Source organism: Rhea pennata, chromosome Z (assembly GCF_028389875.1).
Source record: "Rhea pennata isolate bPtePen1 chromosome Z, bPtePen1.pri, whole genome shotgun sequence".
NCBI classification, from domain to species: Eukaryota; Metazoa; Chordata; class Aves; order Rheiformes; family Rheidae; genus Rhea; species Rhea pennata.
This window is the reverse complement of record NC_084702.1, coordinates 16,745,212-16,772,150: the sequence shown is the minus strand read 5'-3', so window position 1 is coordinate 16,772,150 and position 26,939 is coordinate 16,745,212. Positions and strand designations below refer to the sequence as shown.

Sequence of the window (26,939 nt, the reverse complement as noted above, 5' to 3'; positions counted from 1 at the left end):
TCACTGTGGACAATGTGGAGCTCTGATACTCCCTTGGAAAATTTGGTTCACACTGTGTGGCTCTGGAAAATAAAAGGATTTTGTTTATTGTTTTCCCTGCCAGTTGTTTTCAGAGTTTGTATGATAGCGTCGTTCTTCTGATAACATGTCTGCTAGAGTAATTTGAAACATGGTACAGTCTGAAATGTAATTTCAACAGTCTGTGGATTTGGGTTTTTATTTTCTTAACAGACCAAAACTCCTTTCAGACAATTTTTAAACATATTATTTAAAATAACCTCTCCCTCTCCTTATTTTGTCTCAGTATTTTTATGCATATTCTAAAAAAGGTAGTTCTTTGCTCAAGGCTAATAAAACTATTTTCTTTCCGAGTATTTTTGGATTAATGATAACACAGGAAATTCTATCTCTAGTTGATACTCAGTTACTTGAGATAGATATCCACTATTTTTAACAGGCATACAAATATAACTTATTTCAGTTTTACAGAATTTTAAACTTAAAAATCATAAAGAGCATTCAGAGTGAAAAATTTGCAGCCTGAATAATGGCAGATGAACAATAACTGCTTTTCTCTGAGCAAATATGCTTGATCTGTGGTTGGAAGTATAGGCGTTAAACTGCCTCAGGTAAGAGAAGCTGTAATTGTGAATTGACTTGCTTTTTCCTTCTAGGCATTTGAGAGAGAAAACATCAATAGCTGTAACATCTAGAGGATGCTATGGCCTGGAAGATGAGAAAGGAACAGCATGCACTTCCACAAGACGTCGTTCCACACCTCGCAGTTTAGTAGGCCTGTCAACAGGCATGTTTGAGTCTGTAATGGTTCAGGTTCTGAGGCAGGAGGAGCAGCTGAGAACAAAAGAAGAAAAGAGGTAATAGGAGAAACTGGAAAGGGTTGGTGTGGTGTGTGGGTTTTGTTTGTTTTTTCTTAATAATCTTGTCTTCCTGAATCTCCAAAGCAGCTTTAAGACTCTTGTAGTTCATTCAACTTCATGCTGCTCCTAGTCTTGAGTTCCCTTAGGAACCCAGGACTTTGATACAGTGCATCCACAAAGTAAGAAGTTAAGTTTTTGGTTTATCCCTTATTGAAAAAGGATTCTAAAGCACTATAAGATTTTAAATGTTTTCAGGCTGCTGTTATTTAGCGTTATGAAACTGACAGTAACTGAAAGCATATATGGCCACATTTCCTGTTACATCAGTCATGATTTAGCCTGCCTCTCCTTGGCCTGTTTTCCATGCAACAGTTGCATTGAAAACTACCAAAATGCATACAGTGCAACTCTGTGATTCTGTCAGTGCCACTCACTGATAATTTGCCTCTGGCAAATTACCTCCAGCAGTACAGCTCCTATTATCTCACCAATGTGGCATTTCACCTTATTCATTAGATAGTGCATTTAGAAGGTATGTGTAGTTAACTGTGTATGACTTTTGTGGTTTTCAAGTCCATGAATTTAAGAGGCATACAATTCCAGACAACATTTGATGTTGATGTTGGCTGTAATGTATTTCAGTTTGGTTGAGAGTATGAAGCTCAAACATACGTATTTCAACAGTAACTTGAGAGGCTGGCTGAATGTGGAGCATGATGTAAGATTGTTAGTGTTGAAAGTTTAAATACTTCTGACTTTCTTTCACACTGTACAGTTTTGGAATTTTTTCCGATATATAACCAGCTTACTCAGACTTTGCAGGCATTCTTAATTTTCAACTCACTTGAAGCCATACGGTTTTGGTTGACGTGGGTGCTAGCCAGTTCTTTTTCCCTTAGAAACTGTTAGGTCTGTGTTCTCTTCTTCTAATTCACCTCATACTTTGCACACTGCAAAAAAGCAAAGATCACTAGGTCTACTGTTTTTCTAGTAAAATTTACCTGAGATATGTTCAAGTCTGTCTGTCTTCTTGATCTCTGAACTTGATAACACAGTTGTGAAAAGGCTTATTTTGGTAGGTTTTTAATCTGTAGATTCCATAGTTTCTGTAGAATGTATTACCTACTGCAACAAAAAAGTCGACTTTTATATACCTATTTTAAACACTGTTCTACAAAACCATAGTAATTAACAATTATGCATGTATCTAGTCATACTGAAAAGTCCTAGATTCTGTGTGAAAGAGTCTACAGTAGTTGATTCTACAGTATTCTACAAGAACAGAAAGGAATCCAAACTTATCTCTTTATGCTGTAAGATTTTTGCACTTTGTCACTTAATAGGAAAAATTACAAATGTATCAGTAGATAGCTGGTCTTACTTGGTACTACTTTGACTATACTGATCTAGGAAAATAATCTGTGTTTTTTCTTGTTCATTTTTCTTATTTGCTAATGAATCCACCATGCTTTCAAACTAAAATGGACTTCTCTATATCCTTCCTTGTTCACCATAGTGCAAACATTCAGCATTTAAATTTTGAAGATTTTTGTTTTAATATGCTTTCAAAAAAGACTTGGAAATTGGAAGGCCAATAAAATTAATGAAGTATTGCTAGTTAGGATCACACATTATTATTGACAACTTAAATGCACTTACATAGTGCTGAATTTATATAAAAACACACATTTGAGTAACTAAGACATCTTTACTTGTACTGAAAAACTTTTTACAACTTCTTACCGTTATTTTGGGTTATTACTAAAATATAGACAATACTGAAAGTATAGTTATTTATTATGAAGAGTAAAAGTTTATTCAACTTTTTTTTTTTTTTTTGAAACTGATAACTGAGGTTAACACAGAATAGACTCATTTCAAAAGTAGGTGTGAGATTGCAGCCCCTAGGTAGCATAATTGGAGTGTGTGACACCTTCCTTTTAATAATCCTAGTTGAGCGGTCATTAGAGCTGCAGACTTGGTACATCAATAGATACAGATTTTAATCACTGAATAGGTTTTCTCTGACTGCTTGCTTTTGTAATAGTGGTTTACTGAATTGAAATTGCATTTACATCTGTTAAAGCTCATCTGCAAGGAAAATCTTCAAGGAAAATTCAGCTGAAGTTATGTGATCCTGAACAACTATTCCCGTCCTTTTCAGGCCATGAAAAGTTAATATATAATTTCTATTTATTTAAATTTAAAAATTCATAGTATAAACTATATTCTTGGTATTAACAATCTCTGTCCTCTTAAGCAGTGTTTTCTGCTGATTATTATCATTATTTGTTTCACTGATTCTTTTACCAGAGTTGTAAAGGAATGACTGTCCAAATCTGTTGCTGTAATATGGATAAGCTATCCAGTGCCAGAGTATAATTATTGATTGTGAAATTCAACTCAAATAAGAGGGTAAATCATTTAGGATTTTAATATGCACCCTGCCAGACATCATGTATTTCTCTTTCCCTCCCAACCTTGCTCTGCTGCTGATTTTTCCATAAAACTCTACGCTGGAAAATGAGTTATGTTTGGGTAGACAGTGCCTGCTGTTTAGCTTGCTTGCAGGTGAGCAGTTAGGAAAACAAAAACATGCTCTTTTTCTGGCCATCCAGCTAACCAGTCAGCTTACATGTACTTTCCAGTTAACAAGCATCTCTGTTTAGACTGTTGATCTACCTGAGCAGGAGATGCAAACTTCCAGTCCAAATACGTAAAGTGGCTTGTGCTCTGCCTTTCTGCAGAGCTCAGGTCAAGTCTAAAGAAACTGCCCATTGAAGTCCAAGTTAATATTAAATCTTTTAGATACTTCCGTGAATCGCTAACACCCTTTCATGAGTAGAAAGAATTGCAGTATATGAAATCCTTAAAATAGTTTAGGTTTTGATTTGGTATTTCTTCCACAAAATCTTTAAAATTGATTTTTCACAAGCTTTTCTTCAGATGCATATTTTGGAAGAATATCCTGAAGTATCATTTTTTGTTTTCTTTCACTTCTCTAGAAATCTGATTTCTAATCCTTTTGCCATTTATATAAACTCTATAGAAGGTCTATTCAATTACTTAGTTGCATGCTACATTACATACATACATATATAATACATATATATGTGTGTGTGTATATATATATATATATAAAATGTCACTTACACATTAACTGACTATAAATACCTGTGGAATCATTATATAAATCTGGGACACTTGCCTTTTCAAAGGTTTTTAGATGCTGAAGAACAGATATAGACGTCTAGTGAAACATTTAAAACCATCAGTGAACAACAGATAATCCACAATTATTTCAATAGGAATTAAGTGTCTGTACAGCTCTTGTTGAAAAGGATACTAGGTACCTCTCTGTGTCTTTAGCATCTCTGAAAATGTGGTCACTAGATGAGTTTCAGATGTTTATATGAAACAATTTGAAGAACTCCATTTAAATTGCAGACAATCATTTAAATTAGTAAATCATGGAAAAAGGTATGCTTATGTAATCTCAGTTTTGCCTTTGTGTATGGAGTGAACTGAATCTTACAGAAAAATAATATCTGATAATGTGGTTTAAGACTCTACAGGTATAGAATTAAGATTATGTGGGCATCCTCAAATTCAGTTTCTTGCGAATATAGAATTTTGATATAATAATATGAATAATACTTAAGGTTACTATTTTTTGTGTGTATTTTTCTATGTTTCTTTTAAAATTTATAGAAACAAATTTGTGGGTAATTAAAATAGTTCCCTGTACTCAGTTACCAGAGTTTCAATGCTTTCAGCATAAAGCATAAGGTATGAGACCTTTCCAGCTATCAGACAGATGATTTTGGTGGGTAGCTGAAGAGATGACTGAAAAAGAATGCAATGATTTAAGTGGTTTAGAAGCAGTAATAGCTGGAAAACAGTATAATCTAGTCTTTGCTGCCTCCACCCTCCAAGTAAAATCTTTTGTTGGATGTGAGATATGGAGCTGGTGAGATACATCTGCTGGTTTAGGGAAGAAAATGATAAGAAAACAGGGGAATTATGCCTGGACTCTGTTCTGTGTGATCTCTAATCTGAGATTTTGTCTTGCATTAGACTGGAAATGTCAGCTTGATCTTAGAATAGTTGTGTGTTATTACTGTGAACATAAATCTGCAAATACAATCTTAGTAAATGTAAATAAAAGTAGGAAACAACAGATTTTTAATTGCTGCTTTCAGCACAAAAGCCAAAGTCTTTGTCCAGAGTTTCGCAGTATAAGAGTATTTGTTCTGTTAAATATCAAATGTTTCTCCCTTTTCCTCCCCCTCTTCCTCCCCTTTCTCTCTCCCTTCTATACTCCCCCAAGAAGGACCAGGAAAATGCTGTGTGATCTGAAAGAGCTCAGTAATGAAGATGTGTGCCATTTTCTTGCCTTTTTATCTTGAATGTTTGCTGATAGTGTGATAAAATGCTGCCTTTAAAAATATATTTTTTTGAAGTGGAATAACTTATGTTTTGCTTTTCAAAACAGTCTTAAAAATAATGTAATGAATACCATTTTGTGAAGCTTTAGGCAAAGGTCTGTCTAGTATATTCTTTTTGTTTTGAGAGTTCTACCTTAAGTCAAATTTAACATTGATGGTACTGGTGAAACTGTTTGTGAAGACTGTATTATCTACCTCCTGCACTTATAGTAAACTCTGCTAAAATAGGTAATTGTTTCTACATATGTTGATATTAAAGCCTATTCCCATATTATTTTAAAAGTGCTCTTCGGAGGCAGCAGGGCATTTGAAAGTCTATTGTACACTTAAGAGGGGAAAAAAGCAGTAGATTTCAGGACTGCTTGGCTGCTTGTTTAAGAACACTTTTTACCTTCTTTCTTTTCACCTTTTGCCCCATTTGTAAGAATATTTTTCATTTATTATAGTATTGCAGTATTAAAACATTGGAAAGTAGGACAAAAGTCAGAATAAAAGAGTTACTCACTCACTTTACCTATGCAAATAGTCCTGTTGACTTTACTGTGTTGTTCAAATCGGAAGTAGGCAAATAGGATTTTGGTCTATTCATAATATGATTAAATTAGTGCTGCATTCGGAGAGTTGGTTTGAGAACTGACTGACCTGTTTGCATTTACATTATTTTGCATTAATCTGTATTTTTGTACTTGTTAGGTTCATAAATAACAAGCATGCACATATATGATATTAAAAATTCATGTTCAAGGTATAGTAACAAGCCACTTGAACTGTATTTATTTCAGATACCACTCTCATGAAGATGTTGTTATAGCTCCATCTTAACTACCTACATACAAAGGACACAAATTATGATAGTTTGTGATCGTAGCATATTTTTCCTGCATCAGTACTGAAATGTGGCTTAGGCTGGGTTTGTCGCATTTTTTTGAGTTTACTGAGATACCGAAACATCACTTTATACTTTAAAATGTACATTCTTTATCCTAGAAGACCACTATTAGCTTCATGTTTTCAAAAGATTTTAATATCCTTTTATTCTTTGGCTGAATTTGGAAACATTGATGCTTTGAACTGATACATAGCATTTATTTACTTATACATGAAGGGAAAGCAGTTGAAAACCTGAAAATAAGGCAATCTGAATTTCAGTATTGGATTATAATAGTGATCTGTCTTCACAGTGTCTGCTAGAAGCTTCGGGGGGAGGGAGGGGAAACTCTGAGAAGTTTCCAGAAAAAAAAATCTTGTCTGCTCTTGCCTTGAGTCAAAATTGTTTGTTTATCCTTGAAACATTAATGGGAAAATCCATTCCATTACTAGTGACCATTAGAGATGTCTCATTTTTCATTTTGGAGCTAACTTACTAGAATATAAGATAAGTTAAATTAGCTGGTAAGCTAAAGTTGATAGATCTGAAGTGGAAGCATTTCCACTTCTTAAATATACTGCCTGTGAATTTTACAATGAATTTACCAAAAAATAAAGTGCCCAGTCTAAAATACCTTTTTGTAATAGACTTGTATACTGCTGTCAAGTTTCCACTTACTAGTGTTTTGTCTAGAGTCCCAGTTTTCTCAGCCTCTTTCTGTGGAATTTTTTACAGACCTCTGATTATTAATAACATCTTTCGCTGAATATCCATTATTTCTGCTCTATCCTTTTTTAGATAGGGGGACCAGAACTGAATACAGTTTTCCAGGTGAGGGCAAACCATTTATTAATGTAATGACATTTTATTTTTAGTGTTATTTTTCCATCACATTCTTCATGCGTCCTAACATTTGTTTCCTTTTTGACCACCATTACACACCTATTAGTAACACACCTAAGGGTGGGAAGGGGAAAGGCTTTTGTAAAAAAGGGAGGCACTTAGGTACGTGTGTAGCAATGAAGGGAGTTACCAGGTAGGTGACACAATACTTTGAAAATTAAGCTTCTTTGCTATTTAAGAGATTTTTATGTGGGTAGTTGATTAGCAAAAGCATAGTTTGGTACAGGACTGTAAAAGTACTGAGCAAGTGCCAAAAAGGAGGAGTGGGTAGAGTGGGAAACATATATATATAAAAAAAAAAAAACTCAAACTATTTGTATCTGTCAAGTTTTTCTTCTGTTTTCACTTTTATAAACTAGCTGTGATGAGAAATAAGGGAATCTAATTTCATATTTTAGTGCTGTAATGCACTGTGTAGTATTAAAATAAGACAATTACATTTTTTTAATGCTGCGTTCTTTGTTATTTTAAGATGTGTATGTTTTTTCATACTGCAGTTATTTTTCTTCACCGTTTCTTTTAGTTCACATGATATCTGAATATTCATGAACTTTCTTTCAATAGGTTGAGAGAGCAAGAAAGAAAAGAAGCAGAAGAAGCTAGTCAGAAAGAAGTAGAAGAATGGGAAAAGGCTCTTTTAGCTCAAGCAGCACCTACAAGAATGGAGACAATGTGGGAGATTCCAGCTATTGGTCACTTCCTTTGTTTAGCACAACAGATCTTAAACTTACCTGAAATAGTGTTCTATGAATTGGAACGTTGTCTTCTAATGCCTCAGTGTAATGCTTTTTTATCTAAAATAATGACTTCTCTGTTAAGTCCTCCTCATCGCAGATCTACATTACATCGAAGACCAACACTTCCTTACAGGGCTTGGGAAGCAGCACTTAGACAGAAAGTGCAACACTGGTATACTGTTGTAGGGCAGACTGAGAATCCTAATAGCTCTGCAGAAAAACTTGGATTGTGTCCCCAGTTTTTTAAAGTCCTCGGAGAAGTTAATCCTTTGCAAGAAAAACCATTTCATGAACTCCCATTCTATCAAAAAGTGTGGCTACTGAAAGGTCTCTGTGACTTTGTGTATGAAACACAAAAAGATGTTCAGGATGCTGTGCTAGGTCAGCCTATCCATGAATGCAGAGAAGTAATTCTTGGTTATGACTACTTGGAGAATGCATATGTTCATTTTCCACAGTTCTGTGGTGCAGATGTTCGGATTTACAAACAAAAGCCTTTTCAGGCTCCTGAATTTCCATCTCCTCCCATCAAAGTAAAAAAAGTACCAAGGATTAAACTGGAGAGAGCAAAATATGTAAGTAAAAGCAATGGGGAGGTCAGCTCTGGTGGTAGAGAAGAGCTGATACCTCATTCCAAGGCAGAACTGGTGAACAGTATAGACTCTGTTGTTAGCTGTTCAGAAAAAAATATCAGCTCAGATAGCTTTACAGTCATCACAGAAGAGACAAAACTTAACTGTGAAACCAAAATTTCAGGAGTCTGTGACATCAAAAAAACTGGTTGCTGTAAAGAGAACTTGGAGAAGCTGACTAGTTCAGAAGAGTCTGTTGGTGTTGATGGTCCTCTTAGCCAAGAAGAAATCTGGACTGTAGAGAATGGACAAAGTTGTGCTGAAGCTACCAAAGTGAAATCTGAGATCAGCCTATTCAAGGAGAACACCCTGAAAACTTGCCAAATGCATGCCAATGGCAATCATAATGACAATCCAGACGTGAATTGCCGCAAATTTGGTAAAGAAACATTGTTGGAGAACTCTCTGCGAAATAATAAGAAACTAAAGCTTAGCAAGTTGCGGGCAAAAAAGAAGAAGAAGAAAAAAAAGAAGTTGAAAGACATTTTAAATGAAAATCTACAGAGAAAACTTGATGACTTGCAAAGAAAGCGTGAGATACATCTTCATTCTTTCAAATCTTTTAAGTCTGAGCTCCAGAGCAAATTGTTTATAATCAAAAAGAAAGCAAAACACAAGAAGCACAAATCTGGTAAGCTGCCATTCTAATCCATATTAAACTTAGGGAGATACTGATTTGTATTTGTTTATATTCTTGAAATAGTCAGCTGATAAGGGCATGTCTCAAGTTGTAAAATGGGACAGTATTATTGCATTACACTTTTCTGACTAATTTTAATGTAAAATTTTCCCATTCAGTAACACAAGTACATGAAACAAGTTTATTGGTTGATTAAACCATGACTGATTTGCAAAATATATCTAGAGAGAACATAAATCATGGGAGGAGTTCTTGCTTGTTATTAAAAATACTTGGACGAATGAGTCTGACCCACTAGTTAGCTCCATAGAGTCTTGTTTGAAGTGGCTTCATGCTATTTTATCTTACAGCAATTGTGGAAGTATTTATCTCTTTTCTGGTAATATTACCTCATCTGAGTTATGGAGAATGTAGAGTGATTACATAAGGTCATGATTCTAAAATCACTTTTACTAGAACTGTGCAGTCTTAGGTCACCAAATAATAATGCTTTGATTGTGGGCCTGATTGTGTTTCAGCCAACTTAGCCAAACAACTCAAATGCAGTATTTAAGCAGGTGATTTTTTTTTTTTTATTACAGGTGTGGACGGTGTCTGGTTGAGGGTTGTGGTCAGGGGATAGCTGATGCAGAAAATTTTCCAGTTACTGAAAAAATTTAAAACAAATTTTAAAACAAGTGCTTAAGACAATGCAAATTTTCAAGTAGCTACTGTATTTTTTGTTATATAAAGCACCTTAAAACTTCATCTGCCATTTTGTTAAGTCATAGGCTAAGATATCTGTGTTAGATTTTAGTAAACTGCTTCAAACAGTGCATGTTAGGATATGAATGGTTTTTTATAACAGAGTAGATTGACAAGTAAATACTGGAGAAATCCCTTTGCAATTTTAAAGCAAGGAGCTGAAAACAAAAATCTCTGTAACAAAACATCTTTAAAAGGTTAAACAATTCAGAGAACTGTTGCCAATACACTTTACCTATAGAGTCTGAGTGGTAGCTAATAAAACAAGTAACTTTAGATCCCAAGTATTTATGCAGAATACTCAGAATACTCTGAGTATTCTCTGTGAATACTCAGAGATTCACATCTCTTACCCTATGAATCATGAACTCCTCCTTCCAAAAATACTTTGTGCCCACATCTAAATATAAATACCAAGAACTACAATTTACTTGTGCTGAATACCACATATATAAACTTAATGTGATGTATTTTACATTAAGTATTTTGATTGCTAACTCTCCAAACGTATTAAAAATAATTTTGCATAAAATAACTTTTCCATTTAAATAACTACTGAAAAAAAAATTGAAGGCAATGTTTGTTATTTTTTGTGAAAGTATTTAAATTATGTAGTTCTCTTGATTGTAGCCCTAGTTTAACAATGCATACTTTAAAATTTGCTCTGTATGAAATAAGCAATATTCATGGCGCAGAATGTGTTCAGTTTTTGACAGTTTGTCTTAGATATGAGGCACTGGTCACTAAAAATGAAGACAAATCTCTGAGGGTTTCTTGAAATAAGTTCATGTTTTGTTTTCTGAGGTGCACAAAATAAGTTTGGATTTTTTTTAATATCCTAGTAGAAGAGTATTTGTTGTTTACATGAGTCTTGGGGATACTGCCTTAAAACTAGTTAAAACTTGATGATATTGCTAACATGATTTTTATTGTCTTTTCTCATTTATACTGAGTTTTATTGGAATATATTTTAGGACTCAGCATGTTTCAAAAGCTGACTATAACAAAAGGTAGTACTCGCTGTATGAGAGTATGGGAATTAAAACAGTTGTTACTTTAGTAGTAATTTGTGTTTTTGCATGTCTGAATACTAAATCCAGCAGTAGAATACCTGTCTCTGCATATTGTATCATGAGGAGCTTCAGGTTGTCAGTGGTGATTTAATGTAGACAATAATTAGTGTGTAGGTTTGTTAAGAATATATTTCTGTAACTGTAAACCAGTACCTACTGAGAAATAATACCATTATTTGTGTGAACTTTTGGTTTTGATCACACATAGTGGGAGAACACTGCAGAGGTGGTGGTGGTGGTGGTGTCTTGGGCTGTAAAAACTGATCCTATTTTAGTCCTCCCTTGTCCTTTATCTGTTAATATTCATTGGAAAATCTCTTTTTATCTGACCGCTTCTTCATTGCAAATCTTGTCCTTGTTGAGCAAAATTTCACCAGAACATTATAGTATTATGAGAAATAGCTTTTCATCTTGTGCTGGTGAAATCTCCATTAGTCCTGTAGCTGCTACTAGGAAATGGATAGGATTGGATAGGTGGAGTGAAATCATGCTGATGCCATGCTACAGAAGTTGTGTCTTGCTGTTTTGTCATATTTAAGGTTAAGTAATACTCTCATAAAGCTCTTTTTGCGTTGCACCCTCACTTTAAAGATGTCCATGTGTTGTAGAACTCTGAAGGGGATTTGGTAAAACTTGTTTTAAATTCACAGGAATACTGATCTGAATCTGATTTATAGCCTCAATCATTTTTTACTGCATTCCTTAAAAGTATAGGAGATAAGACTTCAGGAGTGTAAACAATGAGCACCTTTCTTTTAATTTTTTTTAACAAGATTAATTTTTTCTATGAGAGAGTTAAATACAACTTGGAGCTGTTCATATTTAATTAGCACTTTCCTGAATTGCTGTAAAATATGACCAGGATGTACCATTAAAAAAAAAACAAAACACCATTCATGCATTCATGAACATAGACAGCTTGTGTGTTTTTTAGCTGAAAACTTCTAATACTATTCCAAGCAAAACTTACTGGAGAACATTACTGTGGTGTGGGGCTGCTCATAGATGTGAGGTTGATTTACAAGTTATGAAAAGAAAGATATAACCTCTTTGTTGATTCTCTATCTTTGAAGCAAGTTGAAGATTATTATTGTGACAGTGCACTGTGTCAGTGTTACTGATCAGAGTTGTAATAAATGTAATGGAATGACCAAAAGGTCATGAGTTAGGGAGTATTGGCAAGTGATTGTTTCCTGACAAAAAGATAAGTTTGCAGAATAGTTAAACAACTAGTATGCAAGGCATTCATCTTAAATGTAATTTGTTCCTAGTTTTAGTTAAATTAGGCTATAAATCCTTGACTTGGACATGACAGTGGTAATAGCCTTGCAGGATCTGGACAAAGACAGCTGTACAGAAGCAAAAGAGTGGTGCATCCCTGTGAGTAAGAAATGCAGCAAAAGGGGCAGGAGACCTGCATGGGTGAGCAAGCAGCTCCTGGCCAAATTCAGACAGAAGAAAGTACACAGACTGTGGAAGAGGGGACAGGCTACTTGAGAGAATTACAGGAATGCAGCCAGAGTAGGTAGAGATGCGGCGAGGAAGGCTAAGGCCCAGTTGGAACTGAGTTGGCAAGGGATGTCAAGGACAACAGGAAGGGCTTCTTCAAATACATCAGCAGCAAGAGGAGGACTGGGGAAAATGTGGGCCCGCTACTGAATGGGGCAGGGGCTCTGGTGACAAGGGATACAGAGAAGGCAGAATTACTGAATGCCTTCTCTGCTGCAGTCTTCCCTGCTAAGGGCAGCCCTCAGGAATCCTGCAGCCTGGACGTGAGGGAGAAAGACTGGAGAAGGGAAGACTTTCCTTTGGTTGAGGAGGAAAGGATTAGAGACCTTCTGGGCAGGCTAGACATTCACAAATCCATGGGCCCAAATGGGATGCACCCACAGGTACTGAGGGAGCTGGCGGGTGTTGTCGCCAAGCCGCTCTCCATCATCTTTGAAAAGTCCTGGAGAACTGGAGTGGTGCCTGAGGACTGGAAGAAAGCCAGTGTCACTCCAGTCTTCAAGAAGGGCAAGAAGGAGGACCCAGGCAACTATAGGCCCCTCAGCCTCACCTCCATCCCTGGAAAGGTGGTGGAACAGCTCCTTCTGGATGTCATCTCCAGACATGTGGAGGAAAAGCAGGTGATCAGGAGTAGCCAGCATGGATCCACCAAGGGGAAACCCTGCTTAACCAATCTGCTAGCCTTCTCTGATGGAATGACTGGCTGGGTAGAAGAGGAGAGAGCAGTGGACACTGTGTACCTTGACTTCAGCAAGGCTCTTGACACCATCTGCCAAAATATCCTCCTAGAGAAGCTCAGGAAGTGTGGGCTAGATGAGTGGACAGTGAGGTGGATTGAGAACTGGCTGAAAGGCAGAGCTCAGGGGGTTGTCGTCAGTGGCTTGAAGGCCTGTGGCTAGTGGCGTCCCCCAGGGCTCAGTACTAGGTCCCATCCTGTTCAAGTTCTTCATCAGTGACCTGGATGAAGGGACAGAGTGCCTCCTCAGCAAATTTGCTGATGATCCCAAGCTGGGAGGAGTGGCTGACACACCTGAGGGCTTTGCTGCCATTCAGAGAGACCTGGACAGGGTGGCGAGCTGGGCAGAGAGGAACCTCCTGAGGTTCAACAAGGGCAAGTGCAGAGTCCTGCACCTAGGGAAGAATAACCATAGGCACCAGTACAAGCTGGGGGCTGACCTGCTGGAGAGCAGCTCTGCAGAGAAGGACTTGTGAGTGCTGGTGGATGACAGGTTGTCCATGAGCCAGCAATGTGCCCTTGTGGCCAAGAAGGCTAATGGTGTCCTTGGGTGCATTAGGAAGAGGGTTGCCAGCAGGTCGAGGGAGGTGATCCTGCCCCTCTCCTCAGCTCTGGGGAGGCCTCATCTTGAGTACTGTGTCTAGTTGTGGGCTCCCCAGGACAAGACAGACATGGAGCTACTGGAGAGAGTCCAGTGTAGGGCTATGAAGATGATCAGAGGGCTGGAGCACCTGCCCTATGAGGAACGGCTGTGAGAGCTGGGCCTCTCTAGCCTGGGGAAGAGAAGCCTGAGGGGGGATCTTATCAATGTGTACAAGTACCTGAAGGGAGGGGGTCAAGGGGGCGGGGACAAACTCTTTTCAGCTGTCCCATGTGACAGTACAAGAGGCAATGGGCAGAAATTGAAGCACAGGAAGTTCCTCCTGACTGGGAGGGGGAATTTCTTCCCTGTGAGAGTGATGGAGCCCTGGCACAGGTTGCCCAGAGAGGTTGTGGAGTCTCCTTCTCTGGAGATCTTCAAGGCCCACCTGGCTGCAACCCTATCTAACATGTTCTAGGTGACCCTGCTGAGCAGGGGGGTTGGACTAGTTAATCTCCAGAGGTCCCTTCCAACCTTCGTGAGTGAGTGAGTCTGTGAGTGAGTGAGTTTGTGAGTCTATGAAATGCTGACGTGCAGCATCATGAGGTACAACAAAGACTGCAGTGCAAGGTGTAGTGTAAAAGGGTGAGAATTCTGTGCTTGCATAAACTAAACTGTCACTGGGTGAGATCTGAAATACAGAGAGTGATTGGGAGAAGAGGAGGGAGGGACCAGGGGCTACTTGAAATAATTGTGATGTGCCTGAAGCAGAAGTTGAAAAAATGTAAACTGGAAAAGTTACTCTGATTAGTATCGTGGACCCTTTTTGATATAATGTGTACTTAGCTGAAACTCAAATTTCTTGACACAATTTCCTCTACAAGAACCTCAATGTAAATTTTATACCCGTTATTAATGCTCTAAAAGATTCATGGCAACCACTGACATTAAGTCTGTTTCACAGTGTATATTTCTGTGTATGAAATCAAGACTTGCTTGAATGTGAAGGACTAAATTTTATAGTATGGTAAGAATTTAGCAGTGTTTGGTATACCGTCCTTTGAGTTTCGTATATACCTTTGACTTTGGAGTTATAAAAATGTTATTACCATAGTATTGTTAAGCTCCTAGATTTGGAGCAACCCATTAGCTATATTGAAAGCATTAAATGAGGTATTCTACAAACAGTGTGCTTTCTTTTCTTTTGGAAGTTGTAACAAAGTTCTCAGTACATCTCAATGCAGTGTTTGTCAGTCAGTATTAATGCCTTCAAAAAATGTACCACTGAGGTTTTATTGGATTTACTTACGTTGTTTTGTAAGTCAGCATTATTGATACACTTGTTGGACCTGCTTTGCTGTTTTGACTGTGTATAAACGCATGCTGTGTCAATAAGGAAGCTTCAGAAGTCTTTTGTCTACTTCATTTTCCAGATTACTGCAAAGTATGTTTTTCTAAAGGAACTGTTGGGGTCAGGATAGGCTAAACTTACATTAGGAGAATAAAATAAAAACAAGACCTTCTCTGTAGCTGCAAAACATTCGAAGATCATAAAATATTTCTTGCAAATGAAGAGAAAAGCTTGGGTCAGTTTTCTTATTCAAAAATAGTGGAGTTGCATCTAGACTGAGTAGTGATAAAACGTAGGAATTCTTGCAGTTTGAAGAGACTAGATAACTTTATTTTAACATGATGAAAAGGAAAAATGCTGTTTTTCATCGTTGTCTATGGCAGTGATGCTCCATTGCATAAACTGCAAAGATTGCATGGATATGCTCTATGATTTTACCATTTTGTAATTTGAAGGAGAGACTGAAGTAAAAGATCTGAAGTTTCATGCTTCATAATGAAAAGATTTATTAAATCTTCAGAAATTTTCCTGTTCTTGATTACATTTGATATATTTTGAGTTATATTTTGATAATTTATAAATGGGTTACATTGCCCCTCAGAAAACTCATAAATTTTTTTAAAAAAAATCTGTGGGTTTGTATTTTGTTTTAGAGGTACAGAAATGCAGAGAGACAGTGATAGAAGAGACCTGAAAGATAACTCTATTTTCTTTTCCTCTACCTTCTTCAGCCCATATAGAGGAAAAAAATATTTCTGAAGATGGCTTCTGAGTTGTATCTACCCTTAATGTGTCTAATGGATATTTTTTCTTTTATACTCTTAACTAGTATCAAAGCTGTTTTTTATGTTTGTTTGTTTAATTTCCTGTAGATCTATTCAGTCATAGTATCTATGGAATTTATTTTGATTTGAAAGGAAAAACTATATTAGCTAAACATCTTCTGGTCCTATTGAAGTTCAAAATGACACCTGAGAGGATTTTTTTCAGAGCTGACTGAGGAGCTCTTAGATAATAAAACATTGGGGGTTTTTTTGTAATTTTTGTTTTATTTTGTTCCTCCTCAGTACATCTTAGAACAGAAGTGCTCCAGTGAGATGTAGAACTGTGTTGATGCATAAACTCAGATCCACAGATCTTTCTTTTCTTAATCTCACCCAGATTAAGGATGAGATTAACAAATGATTTATAATAATCATAAATACCTATTACTAAATTATTAAATTGATAACAGACAGCTTTTAAAACTAGCAGTGAAAGATACCAGTCAAAGAGAGAAAATAATCCAGTAGGAGTTGAGACTAGAACAGTCCATAACTCAAAACACAATTAATTCAGAGAAGTCAGATTACTTCTGTTTGACCTGTTTTGTATGTTGTCCTTTTAGCATTAAAAATGGAACAGCAGTGGCGTAAAAAACTATTCATGTCTGAATTATGTTTGTTCGATTATTTTGGTTTAGCTTTGTTACTTAAAATACTGTCTTTGATCTGACTGATATGCAAGAAACCTTGGATAGCCGATTTCAGACATGAGCAGAAATATTTCAATTGTCTTCCAATGTAACATACTTTGAAACAGACTTTTTTTGAGAACAATGTTTGTTTCATATTCATTTTAGTATCTTCTGTTAGTGCTGCTATTGGCTTATATTAATGCTCACTACATGGGTTTTCTTCCTTACCTTAAGTTACTGACCACTGTTACCTGGTGGGACAGGACATCTTCCAAATTAATGTTCCTTTGCCTATGTAATACAGTTTCCAGCTTGCCTTACAAATGAGTAAGGGTTTGATTGATTGAGTTAATTGTGGAAAACCTGTATCTTAATGCATTCCTGCCCTGAGACAGAGTTTGTTTCTATCCAGAAAAAGCAGCATGGTAACAAGAATGCTGTAGAACCACTGTCTTTCACTGCAGATGGTATGCACTTTACCAGTATTTTTGTTCCAGATCAATATCCAAGTGACTTATGTCAGCAGATGAGTCTAGAAATGTACAAATTAAACTTTTTTTTTGTCCCTGATGGTACTACAAACGAACTCTGTGTACAAGTCGGTAGCATGTTACTGCAGAGAGAAAGAAAATCACCCTAACTTCATGAAGGATTTTTGTTCTGTACCTAGATATCGTCATAAATTGAACTATAATTCATTTATATGTATTGTGGTTTTCTTGAAAGAAATAGCGTATCTTCTTTATGTTTTGGCAGAGAATGGAAAGGAGTATTTGTTGCACAGTCTTGATTTACTCACCAAGCACTAAAGGGCTCATGGCATAGGTAGCTGTAGTTGTCCCCTTCTGTGTCTCAGGGATAGCTCAGCTCACTGTCCATATTGAAGGTAATATACTGATAGTTAATACTATCCTGCAGTGTGGAAGATGAAGAGGTGAGAGTCACAACTTCTGTCCAAGGTAAGCTCTCTCATACGCTTTTGCTCCTGAGCCAAAACTCAAGTGAGGTCTGGAGTCTGCTGGTAAAGGCAGTGTGGAAACATCATTAGCAATTAGCAAGTAAATAAATATTTTCTTTAGATAATAATGTTATTGTGTAATTCTGGCAAGTGAGAATAGAGAAGTGTTTTGTTTCTTGTTTTGTGTGGGGGTTTTTGACAAGTATTGACTGTTTCAAATTAAATCAAAAAAGTAAAAATTTTAACTTTAATTGCAAATATTACCTTATAGTGGAAACTGGAATCAGAATAAATCAATATTTATCAATATTTATAAAATGTTTATCAAACACTTGTCCAAATAAGTACTTCTCTATCCTGCAAAAACTTACTTAATGTTGTAGCTCTTGTTGGGTAGGGAAGCAACTATCTCAAGGAGGCAGGCCAAACAATGGCTTTTATACAGCTGGAGCTATTGAAGGAAGCGGCCTCTTCAGGTATTTCAAGATCTATTTTTTTTTTTTTTTTTTTTTTTTTGACTTTCTTTTTTTCTTTGACTTTTTTTAGCTTGAGAAAGACTTAATTTGTTTGGGTGAGGAGTGTTTTAACCGTTACCTCCTTCATGGCTAAGAGGAACTTCTGGAGGTCATCTAGTCTGATCTATTACTTGAAGTGGGACTGTTCAAAATACTAGATCACGTCAGCTACGGTTTAGTCAAGTCTTGAAAACTTCTGAGAATGGAGATTTATTAATTTCCCCCCATGCAGTGCAAGTTTGTGTGCTAGAATGATTTGAGGGAGAAAGGGAGGTTATGTGTCAAACTATTGTTAAATAGCTTGTAAAGTTTGGCTAGTAAAAGCTGTGGACTAAGGGTTAGAAAATAAGCAGGGCATGTGGGATAGGAATGGTTGATTTGAAGAAGTAATGTGTACCAATTTATTTTTTTTAAGATGTGTGCTTTTAGCTGTAGTTACTTTCATTCAGCAATTGTTTGTACACTGAGTATATTCTAAAAGGTACCATATACTATGATCCAAATTAGCTACTGTCAGTAACATTATTTCATTTGTTGACATGATTTAAACAGTGTTCGTCAAGGATAATAGTCAAAAGAGCTGTAGCAGATCTCACTGGAGTGGTTTTAGAAGTTGCCACTTGGAGTATTTTTTTTCAGCGCCTTAATGACGTTACCCTCCACACAGAATCTGTGCCATCCTCAGTCTGTGAGTATAGCTTAAACCTATCAGTAGTTTAAGCCGAATGACTAGGCTTTGCAGTGTAAGTGAGGGTGTCAGCATGTTCGGTGCTACACGTAACAGGCAGCAGGAGAGAATGACATCCCCAACCGTGGCAGTTGTTCTGGGCATACATGTCTGCTTGGCGTTCAAGAATCTAAGCTATTAAATCTATAGAGATTTTTATTGGTGAAATCTAATTCTTGATAAACTTTTATCTGAAGACTTTTTCCTTTAAAGGTAGGTAATCTGGAATATTTTTAGGTGTTAAAGATTATTACTCAGTTTGGGAACTGGTCTTAAATCTGTTGTTTCAGTGCAGTTTTGTTGTCTCAGAAGGTACCAAGTAGAAATTTCTTTAAGTCTATCCTTTATCATCTTTATGATCTCTGGAGGTTTTTCTTTAAAAAGCTGTTAAACTTTCCTTTAAATCTTGGAAAACATAAGCAATATTACTTTTGTATTCAACAAGAAGCTAGAGATTTTTTTTAAAAAAAAAGATTATTAATTCTGTTGCAATAATTCTGTTTAAATGTAAAAAGGTTGTTCTTTATAAAGATGTTAAGTTAGAAGTTGAACTAAGAAATGTCAAAATTAGTTTGCTGTATATGTTAATTCTATCCCTTTGTGCAAACATCTGTAGTGTTTTCTTTCCTCAGTATGTGGGATATGACTGCACAATTGGACCTTTAGTGTATATAGTCTCAAAGTAGGAAAAAGATTGATGTTGCACTGTACAGAGATTTTCCTAGCTTGTAGAGGATATCAGCTATGGAATTAATTGTGCAAGTCTTATGCAATATGCATTCTAATAGATATCCTTTATGGTGTTATATTTTTCAAAGACTTTTTCCTTGATATAGTTTACAGTGAAGGTAAGGCTCATCTTCCTTGTGCCTTTTTTTTTTTCTTTTAATTCCTCTAGTTCTATTTCTAACCCTATATCTTCCTTACTGCATGCTATTCCAATGCTGCTGTGAAGGCAGATTTTTTTTTTATTATTATTTTTTTTTTTGTAATTAACTTTTCTTAACTGATTTTCTATTTTTCAGAAGGGAATATTGAAGAAAAAGTATGTGTGCATTGACTGCTATTTTTTCAAAATATATTGCATTACATAACATCTGATATACTAAAAATGGTTTTCATGTTAATTGTATTCAAATCTTTCTTATCTAAGTCTAGACAGTCTAGCAACCCCACTGTTCTTTGATGCTTTACATCCTTAACTGATAAAATTCTTTTACCGTGTTAAAACGAGAAACCACCATATGAGCAAACTTGGTTTTGGTCAGTTTGTCAGGAAAAGTCATATCAAATATGTTCTTTAGTCCATTTAACAGATATCACTGTTCTCAGTATTAACAAATAAGTTTTCAATCCTACTGGATCCATGATATACATAACAGAAACATTGATGCTATGGGACAATTTTAACTTTTTTTGTGTTGTCAAAATGTTTTAGTCACTGATTTAATATGCATGCTTCTGTATTTGTACTACTTGTTCTGTAGGATGAAAACATCTCTAGCATATCCTTTTTATATAAAGAACGGAAGGAGTATGACCTGCCAAGAACTTAAACAAAAGCGAGTAGTTACAGTAATGTCTGCTACATGTGCTATTCAGTCCTATTGTAAAGCTCTCCTTTATTAAGGAAAAGACTTGAAAAATACAGCAGTGTTCCTATGCTGTCGATAGTTGATCTTTCAAATATAATTTTACTGATTATAGTATATTTGTGGGTATGTATTTTAACAGTGTTTGAGGCTTTTAAATAGATTATTTGCTACCTGAGGTATTGTTATAGTATATTGAACATCTGTTTAAGTAGATTTCTGTGAAATATTGTGCATAAGCAGGAAATTACTGGATCATAATGTTACATTGGTGAAATGGGATGGTTTTCTTCATATAAGGCTGGATTATCTTTCTAAAATGTAAGCAAGAAAAACAACTCTCTTCTAGAAAGAAATGTTCGAGTTGTTTTAGGTCTCTTACATGTTCAGAATTTACATATAGATTGAGGAGAGTACTTTGAAAAATTTCCATAAATAAAATAAATTTTCTAATAAATAGCATGCTAAATTCTTTTATGCTGGTTTTATTTACTAATTAATTAGTTTTAACATAACCGGGTGCCTGTATTGTTTTTGTCTCTTTTGAAAATCTTTTACAAAAACTGTTGTCTACAAGGGGGTTTGGTTTGGTTTTCTTTGGTAATCTGTGACTCCTTCGAATTTTTGTTATTGTGTTCAGTATTTGGAGTTTCAGATCTATATTCATAGTAGCAGTCCATCTAGCCCAGTGCCTTATCTCTTAAGTGGATATTTTCAGATTCAGGTAAGATGTTCAGGAAACCTGACAGTGTAATGAATTTAAAATAGAATTTTGATTTCCCCTCCCCCCCCCCCCCCCATTTTAGTTAATGATTGATATGTATCTTGAGATACGAAGAAAATTGGGTGGAAAGGGCGTTACAGGAAGGCATTTGCTTTCTTTTGAAATGTTAGTTTCTACCACAGCTAGAATGAATGAAGTGATAATCTGATTTCATTGGTAACTTCAATGTATCCATTTGGGGATTTCTAGAAATTGCTTCTGCTTTGGGGATATGTTTTACTGTAGCATACAGAGGTCCCAGGCCCTAGTGTGTTCATAACTTGCAGAACTGTCAGAGAACAAATCTTACAGGTAAGATAAAATATTTCTTAAGCTTATGGAATAAGTTCTGGGTTTTACTCCTTCCAAAACAGTGATGTGAATGTTTTTTCTCTGACTTGATATATTTTGAAGTGTAGTGTCTTAACTTTTAGGCAGTATGTTTTGGGCATTATATTGGGTTTGTTTTTTTTTTTTTTTTTTTTTTGAAAAGAATCTACTGTGCACATACACTTGTGGTTTAATGTTTACTTTGAGTCTAGTTCTGATTCATCATGTTTACGTGACTTGCCATCAGCCATCCGTTAGTTATAATTTAACTTTCAAGGTTGTATTTAATGTGTTTTATTAATGAAGTGCAATAAACAACATTATGAAGCTTTTTTCTTTTAATTTTAAAAGGAAAAAAATCGTTATCTAAAAAAGCAATCACAAAGAAGAGAAAGGCTGTCACAAAGGCTACCATACCAGAATTTCAGGTAAATGACTTTTTTTTTTTTTTTCATTTCTATTTTAAGTACTTGAAATCTGAATGTCTTTAAACTCCTTCAGTGTTTGGCAGAGACCTTGGAAATCATAATCGAAGGTGAATTGTTTTCTTTCAGTTGCAGTAGATAAAAAGATTTAATTTTGTAGTATTCAGCGTGCATTTCACCTTTTCTTCAAGAGAATGTTACAGCATTTTTACCACATGCAATTCACATAGCATTTCCCAGTATTAAAAGCACAAATGACTTTGATAAAGCAGAAAACTTGGAAACCTAACAGTGGTTCTTCTGTTTTATAAGGTAGATACTACAAAATACTTGCTTTCCTGAGTAGAATTATTTGGGTTTTGCATGAGGTGTGTGTGATGTTACGATCTTTAATCTGAGAATATCTAGCTTGATTTACTGAAGGACTTGCACAAAAAAAAAAAAAAAAAAAACTCCTGTGCTCATCTTGTTTGTGTTTGTAACTTTTACCTCTTATCTGCACATGACCTTTAGACCAGAGAAGGGAGTGCTTATCAAAATAATCTTTTTTTATGATACTATAACAGAAGTATAATAGTTATTCAGTTGTAAGTCACAATTTATGTATATGTGCTTACTTGAATTGAAGTTCCTTGGTTATAAGATTGCTTTCTCAAAATAAGTTTTAAGTAATCTGCTTTTCTTAAAAAATACTTTTTTAAAGTAATCTTAATGAGCAGTAGACCCTCATTAAATCATGACTGCTCTGCAAAATGCTTGAACTGAATCTGTTTCTTCTATGATGATGTAGTGTTTCAGATAGAGCTAGTAGAATTCCTGGTGATAAAACTGGTTAGGTGCTATTTAAATATATATTGATTTTTGCCTCTGCCCTTATGATAGGTGCTAGAATTGCTTCTGTCAACTCCAGGAAGCGGTTGAATTGTTTAAAAAGTTGCATTTTTCTCAGAGTATTATCTACATTGTATGGATGTTCACAGATAGTAGTTATAAATCCTTCTTTACATTATTAGATGGCTGAATGTTCTTTTTCAAAATTACCTAAAAGTTAGCCTCACTTCTTAGCTAACCTGCACACTTAGATATCTAGCTTATGTATAATGTTAGTTAAGTGTTACAGCTCTTTTGATCAGAGCTAGGGTTTAAACCCGTTTTAGATGAAGCTAAAATCTGTCAGTACCAGCAGTTCAGTCTTATTAGGGGACTTTTCAACTAAGAATTTCAAGAGACAGATGAGACTAGCATGACTGTTGCAAGTATTTGCAAATATTAAAACATTTACATTTGGAATACTACTTTTCAGAGCAGTATAAAACATACTTTTTTGATGCTTTCTACTCCATATATTTGGATAACCAAATTTAATAGAATTATCTAACTGCTTGGAGGTGAGAGTATAATTTTAATGGTATTGTAAGGCTTCTTACGTTTTTTACTTGTTCTATGAATTATGCAAGAGGGAGTATAATTGTAAGAATACTGTTAATCATTCTTAAATGTCAGTTCTTTAAACAAAACCTTTTTCAATATCTGTAAGTCGTTTTATATACTTGCACCTATTATTGTTAAAAAAAAAAAAATTACATTGTAAAAAGCCATAATGCACAGAAGAATAACTCCTATATTTACATATAGATCTTTGGTAAAAGAAACAAAATCAAACTTCAAAGCTGAGCGAACTAGTATTAATACTTCTTTTAATATCTGCAGTGACCTCAATTTGGCATTAAAAGCAATAATTAACAAACAAATTCCCCAAGGTGAGTGTACTAAATAATACTAAAGTTTAGAGTGCTGTTTGTGAAGATCTACTTGAGGAAGCATATGACAGATTTTTCTTTTATCATAGTTTGAATGTCAAGAGCAAAGCAATAAACATAAATCAGTGAACATCGCTCTTCACTTGTATGTGATTTCAAGTCTTCATGAAGATCTTAACTCAGTGCCATTTTTATTTAAAAATAAGGCTTGAGGATACAAATTTAGTTGTCTTAGAATAAAAACACATCATGATTTTATTATTTTGAAAATGCAAATGATTGAGAAGTGACTGAACAGGTTAATAGGTCATGATTTTGTAAGTTAGCTATTTTATATTTATTTATTTGTTAAGAAATTGAGCCTCAAGTTTATAATTCTTGTTGCTTGTTGGTATCTTAAAAAAATTGCAGAAATTATACTGCTATACAGGGAGTTTATTTCAAGTAATAAAGTATACTTGTATTTGGTAATAAGTACTTTCTAAATATTTCCTCCCCTCCCTGTACATAATATATAAATGCAGCTATATATATCCTTACATGTATGATAAGTATAGAAAGAATATACATATTTAAGGAAATAGACAAAAAAAGACAAAGATTTATCCTAAGTATGTCGCTGCAGAATTTCATTTTTTTATCATCTCTGGTCTATAATAAATACAAATATCAAAAGGGGAGTATCTGGTTATTTTCTCGTTGAAGACAACAGCAGTAAATCAAGCAGATTATAGGAAATAAAAGTGGAAATAAAAATAATTTACACTTATTGCATAAATAATCTAGTTTAGGCATGTAGCTCACCTGAATAGTATAAAAATTACTTAAACAAAAAAAAAACCCGTGAAGTTCTGACTGGTTAAAGGGGACCAAGGAGGGAGCATCAGTGATCTAGAGGAATGCATATTACATGTGCATATATGAATAGATCCACAGAATTAGATTCTTTGATAGTGATAAAGAGTCTATTTATAAATTCTGAGACATCACTGGAGAGTCTCTAGTCAGAATTGAACTCAAAAAAAAAAAAAAGGGGGGGGGGGGAGGGGGGGAGGTGTCTTATTCCTATCCTTCCTCCTGAAGGTTTTGGTTGTCAATAGGATATTGGAGAGGTCACTAAGATCTGAGACTGCATCTTAATGGGAAAAGTTGAACATTGAGTTTTCAAACTTACTGCAGAACTGAATACGTGCAACTTCTGTTTTCTGCTGAAAAAACAGAATGCTTAATGCCTATGAAAATTTAGCTCCTATGTAGTAAGTTCTGACCCTGATTTGAAAATATCTCTGAAGTCAGCATATACATGAATAGCCTTTAACAGAAATACTCTCACCCTGGAACTTTAAGCAACTACACAGCGTTGTAGAGAATAGGAAATACAATGTCGCTACTTTAGGTAAGTCATAAAAGAAACATTCTTCTTTTTCATATTCTTTTTCTAATGATAGTTAATTAGAAGGTATCTTCTTCAACCGTAGTATATGAACCTGTTATCAGAATGTAACAGAGTGATTAAATTGCCTTTATCTTACTTTCTGCTTTCATCTTAACTGATGTGGTAAAACATGTAAACCAATCTAGGCAACAGTGCTTGCAGAAAACTGAATAGCTGAGTTCAGCCAGTTATCAACTGTGAGCAAAGAATAGTATGCAACATGCATTGGAGTCTAATTATGAGAAATAATTGCTAGACTCCATATCAAATTGATCTGAAGAAAATCTCCTTTTACTATGATTAGTGATTGTAAATCAGTTAACTTAATGAAAAGGGAAAAATCTCTGAATTTTCTGCCTAAAATAATAAATGGATTATTTTTTCTTTTGGCATATATTGAAAATTAAATGAAGCAATAAGTTAAGCCTGTCAAAGTGAGAAAATAGCATGTTACAGCAGCTATCTGCTCTTTGTCCAAAGTGATTTAAAAATTGATAGTAACTTCATTGATCTTTCTAGGTCCAATGAAATCTTGGCCATGAAAATGCTAAAACTGGGAGGCCAAGATTCTAAAATTTGGGAAATCCCTAACTTATTTATCCTTGGATTTATTCACTACTCGTTTGATGTGAAATATAACACACTTTTAAATAATTACACTTTTCATCTTTCTTTAAAATTCATGTTTTTTTTGTAAATTTTTTTGACAACAAATTGTCTTAGCTGAGCTGCTGTTTTCTGTGTTTTACCAGTGAGGAATTAATGCACTGGTGTGTTTTTGTTGTTATTTAATTTGTTTAATTACCGTTCTTTGCCCCCCAACCTCAATATTTAGCTTTGTATATTGACATTGTTTTTCCATTGCTGTAGTTTGCATTGGTATACAGTAAGCAATTTTACAGATCAGATTCTCATGTCTCAAGTGACCATTCTGAAAATGAAACAGGACTGGGACCTGTGAAAAGTTTGCCCAGTGAGTTGTCTGATGTCATGATGTCATGCATGAGCTCTGTGGTAGAGTTGGTATTTAAAGGACAGCATTCAGCTAATGTAATACTGAGATAGTCCTTGCAATCTGTTGCCTTACTTTAGTTCATCCAGTTCTAGCTCTGCAGCATGTTTAGGACAGTTTTATGGGCAATATCCTTCTTAGCATCATAATTCTGCCTTGTCTTTGATTCATGGTACACTGAATTAAAAAGTCCTCTAGAAGAAAATAAAAAGCAGTGATACAATTAAAAACTGAATTGTTAAGTTCCTGCCTAACAGGATGAATTACAGTTGTAGAGGGAAAACTTAATCTAGGCCTTTCTTGGCTTTTGTCAAGAGCTTGATCTAACAGACTTTCACATTTTTGTATAATAATATACTATTGCAGATTTCTTTTCAGACCTGATAGGAGAATAACAGCCATTATATGGCTTCTAGTTTACATTTATGTATTTGGAGTATGTACAGAGCAGAAGTCCAGTACCTCAGAGTTGAACCTAAGAGTTACACATAGTAATGCTGTTTTCTGGGCCAAGAGAAACCTTTTGCCAGTTCATTTTTACACACATTTTCTACAGCAAGACAATGGTAATTCCCTCATTCATTCTCTATTTGAAACTTGATAAATGTAAACAGTGTAAACTTAAGGGTAAAGATTTACTTTGTGTTGTTGCACTTCCCAGTCCTGTCAAATATAAACACAATTATTGTTTTTCATTATGCACATGTATGCATTCCAGGTTTCTGAAATACATTAATTTTGCTGAAGGTGTCTATTTTGTATTTTAATAATGAAACAACGTGGTTGATCGTCTATTCTCTTTCTGAGATTTTTTTCAAATCTAAGGCTTAACGTGCAACTGAAGTAAAAATATGTTTTGAATTACTG

General features: G+C 35.2%; 1 protein-coding gene across 1 annotated transcript in view; it reads left to right on the top strand.

Annotated features, from left to right (window-relative positions):
• The window catches only part of BRD10 (bromodomain containing 10), a 57,120-nt gene that overhangs the window by 9,665 nt on the left and 20,516 nt on the right, over window positions 1–26,939 (top strand). Inside the window, exons 2-4 of the mRNA XM_062599758.1 lie at window positions 675–875; window positions 7,662–9,097; window positions 21,792–21,868. Of these exons, the coding sequence (XP_062455742.1) occupies window positions 675–875; window positions 7,662–9,097; window positions 21,792–21,868 (1,714 nt within the window). The remainder of the gene's footprint in view (window positions 1–674; window positions 876–7,661; window positions 9,098–21,791; window positions 21,869–26,939) is intronic.